Source organism: Glandiceps talaboti, chromosome 1 (genome assembly GCF_964340395.1).
Source record: "Glandiceps talaboti chromosome 1, keGlaTala1.1, whole genome shotgun sequence".
NCBI classification, from domain to species: Eukaryota; Metazoa; Hemichordata; class Enteropneusta; family Spengelidae; genus Glandiceps; species Glandiceps talaboti.
In genome coordinates this window covers 18,489,222-18,497,341 of record NC_135549.1, presented here as the reverse complement: position 1 = coordinate 18,497,341, position 8,120 = coordinate 18,489,222, and the positions used below count along the sequence as shown (strand labels likewise).

Sequence of the window (8,120 nt, the reverse complement as noted above, 5' to 3'; positions counted from 1 at the left end):
GAGAAACTCACCGGTCTATCTAAATGTCTGAGCTCACCAATCAAGTTTCCGATTTGTATTTTCAGTGTGTCATCATACCATGGCATAAAAACTGTCAATGATGTTTATTTAATTGAAAATCAAATATGTATGAAATATGTAGTTTTCTAAATAAAATCTGTGTGTGATAGAACAGCATCTTTTTACTCTCTGTATTACCCTGTGTGAAAACCAAACAGAAAATTGTGGCAACAAATGTAGGCGTTCAACGTTGACGTAAAAAAAATCCGGATATCTCAAAGAAGCAAAGAAAAAAAAAGTTGCCAGCATAGGCGAAGGAGAAAAAAAATAATTCTCAGGCAAGCAGGTGGGAAAAAAATAATGACTCTCCACCAATCTTCCAAGCCCCCCCCCAGGATATCGAATGGTCTACCCCTAATGTAACGTTGTACTTGTAATAGTACCATACACTTTCGAACAAACCACTTTGCCAGAAATGCTGTTATAAATACAAAAAAAAACCACCGTAAATCTCACATTTTTATTTTATTTTATATAATTCATTTTTTCGTGTCATTGTCGTATAACTAGGGCCACCCTGGATACATTATGCAGCGATCACATATAAAATTTCTTACGGGAGTACTCCTCACACTCTCTGCAAGAAATGCGTCGAAGGCACAACCAGTTTCATTTCACTGGGAACAGCACGTATCTGAAACAATACACATGTAAAATGTTAAACAACTACATAGTTTACTTGTCGACACGAGTGAAACTTCATTTTTCAGTAAGTATGGCAAGACAGAGAACGCAGAAAGAACGTAAACTTATGGGCGTTAGACCGGGTGCGGTACGTTATGCCAGGCGTAGTGCACTGATCATCTGACCTCGAGCTTGCACACTAGCGTACCAGACGTAGACGTCGCTTGCTGGACGTTGAATGTCACAACTATCACAGTCATTAATTATCAATGGACATGTAGGTATCCAACAAATGCTGCCTTGAAGTTGATTCTAGAAAATGGAATATCCATGATGTGCTTTTTTCATTTTGGTAAAAACGCGACCGCGACCTACCGTACCGACCTACAAATACAATGAACTGCAGGCCGGCATGTACACGTACGGTACGGTATACACGGTCACGTCGCTGAATACTTTTCGATCTGATTTGGTACCAGTACACATAATAAATTACGATGGCAAAAATAAAGGAAAGACGAATTTAAAACGTATGAAACGTGAAAATGTACGTACCTTGTCAATCTGTTGTCAACAGCGAATTTGTATCCAGCAGTACACAGTGCTAGGGGTAGGCAGGAAGTGCACTCGACAGTGTATCAATACTGAATGAGCTTCATTGCGCTGACGCGATAGCGTGTCACGTGACTGGCATCGTCCCCCCCCTGCATACATACATACATACATACATACATACATACATACATACATACATACATACAACGTCCATGTAAAGTAACTTTGTTAATGAAGATACAGGAAGTAACTTATAAACAAACTGAGTGAAGACAAGTTATCACTTGTGATCATCACAAGAAAACTATAATTATATGAACTACCAATATTTCATTTGAATTTGAATTTGAATTTATAAGGTAAACATTTATACAAGTACATATTACAATCACCGAGGATTACAAATAAAGTATTTTTGTTTAGAAAAAAAACACTTATTTCCAATGTGGATTAATGTCAATATAAATGACCTTGTTATGTAATTTTGATCGCTTTGAATTGTGTTCTCGCAAAATCATGCATGGATGAACGGTTCCAATTTTGAAATAAGCTGGTATTATGTATGGTTATGAAAGCCAAGACTTAGTAATGACGAAGGCTTTCTCAAACACGTATACATGCGTAGGTAGAAAGTGTGATTTCCAGTGCAAGTACACTACACCGGTTGACATTAAGTGCATAATTTATAGCATCACGTTGTTAATCTTGCTGACGTCATGGTTATTACAGGCTCTCTGTCACGATATATCATGCCGTATTATTCTGAAGACTTTACGTACTACTATAACTACCCCGGTTTCACCTATACTTTAACAAGAGTCGTCGAAGGAGTGGAGAAACACCGCATTGCGTACTCGTTTGACAACTTCCCCGATGGTAAGCGTCATAGTCAGTAATCACGTATCATTTGATAACTCTCCGATGCTATAAACGAGTTGACTTCACGTTCAGTCTTTTCGGGCTTTCACATGCATTCGCCCGAATCACACACATCACTCTCAAGTGTGATGATGCTTTCTCAAAAGAAGGGTCATTTTTACCTTCCGTAAGGTTATATTATGGGGATGTCTATCTGTGTGTGTGTGTGTGTGTCTGTGTGTCTGTGTGTCTGTTTGTGTGTGTATGTCTGTCTGTCTGTCTGTCTGTCTGTCTGTCTGTCTGTCTGTCTGTCTGTCTGTCTGTCCGTCTGTCTGTTCGAGTCTATGGCTATGTCATCGTTTCTCAAAAACGCCTGTCTCATTTAAAATCACATTGAGTATTTAATGATTAAAATTGATGGGATTTTGATAAACATCCCATGAACATGAATACGGAATTTACATAACGATTTTCAATAATTAGACAATATCTTAAGATGTCGCTTTTATTAATTTTCATAATTAATGACTTTCGGTAATTAGTTGATATCTTAAGTAAGCGACATTTTATTGTATTAAAAATTGGAGCCCACGTTAATGATAGCAAAGTTCAAAGATCCTACAACTTGAAAGCTCTTTGATGACAAAGAACATGTGTGCTTTAAAAGTTTGTTTGTGTAGTTTTTTATTTTAATTAGTCATTTGCATTATCAATGAAATTTAGCAATTGGGATATGCCACTTAGAGTAGCTCAGAATTTCGCATTTTGATAATTAATGTGTGTGTAGAAACTAATCATCAAAAAGTTTGCGTTTGTCCTCATTGAAGACACTCTGTTTACATCGTAGAATGTAATAGCGTTGTCTATGTCATCAATTTTAGTAGATCAGTGATTAATCTGTAATCATATGATAACGGATGTATCTGCTCTGTCTTTTAAAAATGGACTGAATTTAACAAATGTTTACTTAAAAGTTCTTCTTGTATCCTAAACCTCCGTTCTCTTCGTAGACATTGATACTTTTAAGATCGAAATACGTGATGGGAAGACTTCTGCATCCCCGCTGTTGGCTATGTGGACAGACGTTGTGCAGTTAAAGAATATCTACTCTAAATCCAACGCATTGTATATAAGATTTAGCGCTCGAGATCTATTCACTGCATCTGTTTTCCTTCCTGGAGCATTCGTTTCATTCTCGACGCCCTCAGACGGTATGCTTGTATCTTTCTGTTGTTTATTTGTTTGTTGAGTTCATTTTCCATCCACAAATCGTTTTAAATGAGAGTGTCGTTAAACTTACTGCTATGAATACCAAATGTTTGTTCTCACAACCAAGATATCAACTTCGTCTGCATTTACATAGTTAGGTCCTATTTGGTAAGAGATATTCGATGCTTTACATTTTTCGTTTCGCCTAACATTTTACACCAGACTCTTGCTTATATTCAGTCGACTTTGTCAATGTGAAGCAAATCTGCTTCCTGTAAATATACAAATATTTAAAAGTCTGTTGTATTGATGGTAATCTATCGATAAACTTGGAGAGTCAGTTTGCTGTGCCGCCACTCACTAGTTGAATCCGACTACTGACAAAATTACTTAGTGGGTTCTGTTAGCCGGGCTATATTTTTCAGTCAACTTGTCTTCATCCTTTTTTTTTCAAGATGGCGTTTGTAAGGATGGGTATTACAGATGTGTTGGCAGCGATCGTTGCATCGGGATATCAGCAGTGTGTGACGGTTACAACCATTGCGGTGATAACTCAGATGAGATTCATTCTGGTTTGAACTGTACTTTAAAAGGTAGGCCTGTTTTTTTTCTTTTAAATAGCAGCAGTGTTTTGTTTTGTTTTTAAAAACAGTTTTCGATCAATATAATGTATTTCCAAACATATCATCTTCGTCAAAATAACAGTTGAGGGCTGATCCATGTATTTTTCATTAAAGTGCGCCCTCATAGCAATGATGGTGTACAACTTTGTTCAACAAAAGTTTCAATCACAGGTAATTGGTATGTAGTGTCAGTCACCTGTCAAATTTACCATCTATCATTTGTTTTATGTATGTAAAAACGCCACCTTGTGGCTTGCAACTTTGGAAATATCTGATTCATGTCGTACACTTAGATAATAAATGTCAAAATAAAGCTATGCATTACATATCGATGAACCTAGATAGCGAAAAAGTTATAGACCGTCCGTACAAAAAGTGTTTATACCACTAAAATGTTGGTGACCACTTCCTGGGCCTAGATGATACATCAAAGTACCTCTGATAACAAAAATGTCGAATTAGACCGTGTTAGCTATGATTTATTTATATAAAAGAGGAAGTTTAATCTTATCTGAGACTCGTAAAGATATATTTCATTGCATTATTTTTAGATCAGTGTGAGGGTGAATTCTCCTGTCGGCATGGTAGTGTGTGTAAATTTGAATACGACAGCCTCATTTGCATGTGTGGCTATGGTTACCGTGGAGAAAGATGTGAATATAGTGTACAAGGTTAGTATCCGACCGATGTCTCTTATCATCAACAACTGAATTATTTTAACGTGAACATCTGAGTAAATAGAATAATGGCGAGAAACAAAGCTGACGACACATTTCCTCATTTCTGATAGATATTACGCTAATAATGTAATAACTATATGTATAAGCGGCATATCAACGTCGTAAAAAAAACGACAGACATCTTTACTGCACCGTCAAAAACGTACCGCCAATTACCAAATGGCAATATCTTTCGTCGCGTCAGCGGAAAAATATGATCTAGCCTGCTTGCGAGAATATGGACTGCGCGCATATGATAATGTAACAGATCATTGAATATTCATGACGTTTTCACTGAGTGAAGGTGATAGGCTCTTAGAGGTCATGAATATTCATTGTTTTACCATTGCACAAACACTTCTATTGACCGTGGCTCCCATGAGGCAATGTGGCCCACAGCAAAATAAATTCCCTACATGAAGACAACTTCGCATGTAATGTAGGTGATAGAAACCATGACATCACATGACTCTCTTGAAACCAGAGTTCATGAAAATGCCTTTATTTCTTGGACTGACTTCCCCTATCCTTATTATCACTGATCCATTTTGAAACGTGTTGTCATTGATATGATGTGATGACAAAATGAAATTGAGGAATTGATAGTATGTGAAATGTTACAGAAAATAAAAGCGGCTTAACCCGAGTCACGTCCATTTTTGGTTCATCTACCCAGAAAACATTACCAATAGCACTTAATATCTTAGCTTTATTGTGTTATTTAAATCAATTTTCCATATACTTTATATAGGTTGTTCAATGGAATGTTTAAATGGCGGCACATGCATTGCGCATGTCTGTAACTGTGCTGATGATTACTATGGAGACCGCTGTCAACAAGGCTATGGTTAGCAAATGCGATTTCATTTCTCTTTTGTCCTTCTTCTCATTAATACTCGAGTTACCGTTTACTTCAAGCAACATGATTTTACAATTAATTTCAACGAGTTCAATTTTCTCCTAATCAGTGTGATATGATCATTAATCATCTGTTTCTGAACCAGGAAATTGAATTTTACCATTATAAACAAATTATATATGACCCCCAAACTTAACTATGCTATGGGCTGTAAGAAACGTCGCGTTGGGACGCCCTCATCGGCATTCTACCTTTCAAAGAGAAGGCCTATGCTGCTGGCGGAACGACGTGACGTATCTTACAATTTTCTCAGACATACTGGTATATATCTAACTACTCTACGTGTGGTGTTGTAGTCTAAGGTTGTGTTATGCAGTCATGTCAATCCGTTAGTTGTAACAAACAGTGAAGCAATTATTCACAGCAATTAGTCATTCGAATTATAAAGACAGACAATTCAAGTCTTTTGCAATATCAATGTGCAGGTAAATTAAAGTAGAGAAGACTGTTATGTAATCTTGTCCAAGACATCTTTCCAAGACATGTACTAGATAGCTTCTAGGTTTGAAATGCGGGGCCATGTGCCAATTTCTATGCTCATTTTATCTCCAAAGAAACTACATGAGTTCATTTGCAAATGACGGTGTTGACTCCAAAACTATTGTAAGTTGTTGTTGTTGTTGTTGTTGTTGTTGTTGTCGTCGTCGTCGTCGTTGTCGTTGTTGTTGTTGTTGTTGTTGTTGTTGTTGTTGTTGTTGTTGTTGTTTACCATGATAAAGTTCAATATTGAGGAACGATATTGGTCATGCTACTAATGTAGTTTTTCGTAGAAATCATGAAGCGAGCATTACATCATTACGAACACTGGTATAGTAGTCACTTAGTCACTAACATATTCTGAGGCTTGGCGTATACTTTCGTGTAATGTGTTTTGTGATTGAAAATGATATCTTCAGACCTTTCCTATTCTACCACTTCACAAAATCCACTGAACACATCTATTAATTATAATGTCATGTCCCAATAACAGAATGTGACCCGCCTTGTCAGAACGGTGGGACGTGCACCTCACAGCTACAGTGTATCTGTGCTGATGACTGCGCCAGTGACACTTGTGACTGTGGTAAACAGTCCATCGGTAAGTTTCATATTTGGTTGTTTAAAATATATGTTGAATGAAAACTCGATCTAAGCATACCTACCAGTAGGTACAAGTAATCAAAGCATACCACATTCTCATAAAACTATATATTACAGTAGTACTTGTTGTTGTTGTTGTTGTTGTTGTTGTTGTTGTTGTTGTTGTTGTTGTTGTTGTTGTTGTTGTTGTTGCTGCTGCTGCTACTACTGTTCCTGCTGCTGCTCCTGCTGCTGTATTGGTTGGTCCGTTGGTTGCACCTAAGCGTTCTTATGTAATGGGACGTAAGCTTAGTTTACATGTTTTGGGTGGCAATGTTTGCATATTAAAATGTAGTTTTTAGAATTCTCAGAAAAATGAAACTTACTTAACCGTCTCTTGATCTCAAGAATGGCATTTAGGCATTATGATAATACATTAACGATTGAATGGCGGTTTATCATATGTGTACAAAAATGTAGACTAAACCCTACTATGCCACCAAATGTGCTAACAATGCCAGAAGGCGATTTATGACCGGCGTCATCAATATCATGGATATGCATTAACGTTATATCAAATCATAAACATTGTTTTTACTTTCGTAAACCACCTCAAAAAGATATCACTTTCTTTCTTTTTATTCTTGTTTCAGCTGAAACTGAAGTCGACGAATCAATGGGATCTGGTCGTCTGCTGTACATTATTCTGCCAATTGTCGTCGGAATTCTCATCCTATGCATCCTTCTAGTTCTACTGGCACGAAGACGGACGAGGCGCCGCCGACGCCACCGCCAACAAAATGAACCCTCTAAAACCTCTCAAACAGTGATATACACAGCCGTTCCAGTAACCTCAACCGATAAGAATGCAACAGGCCATTCAAGTAATCATTCGGTCGGTGAAATACAGAATTGTGACGAGACAGCGCCGCAGGCAACCATTGAAGAAGCTGTCGTATAATCACGTGCTGAACACATGACTGTGTGGACTGTCTATTCGTTGCCATGTAGTTTGACATCATAGGCCTAAACTGAAACGGTCACACTTCAAGCTATAATCAGGAATGGTTATTCTAAAACATGGAAATATTATTAACCGCATTAATGTTACTGTCAACGTATAAAAGTCCTGCCTGGATAATTTCTTTAAAATGGATTCAGAGAGTAAGTTTTCGCCTGTACATGTACAGACAATGAATCCTTATCATTCTGTGCCTACTATCTATATAGTCAACATATGTTACATGTAATTAGCGTAAGTTTGTTTTTACTCGTAACTTTAAACTAGATATTTTGAACACAGGTAGTCGTACTTAATTATCCCCTTTCAAATAGGATCCGCAACTCGCTGAATATTATAGCAGTATGACTGGTTTTGAAGTTTGGGGAATCCAGTTTGAAATTCTCGATATTGTTGTTCAAATTCAAGTTTGAGTTTGTTTGTAAACTTCAACGCGTTTCACTTTTTACCAGAACACTTTCATTCAATTAATA

The 8,120-nt window shown here is 37.2% G+C and overlaps 1 protein-coding gene across 1 annotated transcript; it reads left to right on the top strand.

Moving 5' to 3' along the window:
* Nucleotides 1-1,988: 1,988 nt before the first annotated feature.
* Nucleotides 1,989-7,742, top strand: LOC144433865 (uncharacterized). The gene is made up of 6 exons (XM_078122257.1): nucleotides 1,989-2,115; nucleotides 3,762-3,899; nucleotides 4,481-4,600; nucleotides 5,400-5,495; nucleotides 6,538-6,645; nucleotides 7,280-7,742. The coding sequence occupies exons 1-6, from the start codon at nucleotides 1,989-1,991 to the stop codon at nucleotides 7,585-7,587; spliced, it is 897 nt and encodes a 298-aa protein (XP_077978383.1). The 3' UTR covers nucleotides 7,588-7,742.
* Nucleotides 7,743-8,120: the final 378 nt, after the last annotated feature.

Bases quoted from the DNA above. Each gene is read 5' to 3' on its own strand.
- LOC144433865 (XM_078122257.1), top strand. From the start codon at position 1,989: ATGCCGTATTATTCTGAAGACTTTACGTACTACTATAACTACCCCGGT. The intron at 3,900-4,480 runs GTAGGCCTGTTT...CATTATTTTTAG, and splicing joins TTTGAACTGTACTTTAAAAG to ATCAGTGTGAGGGTGAATTC. The intron at 6,646-7,279 runs GTAAGTTTCATA...TTCTTGTTTCAG, and splicing joins CTGTGGTAAACAGTCCATCG to CTGAAACTGAAGTCGACGAA.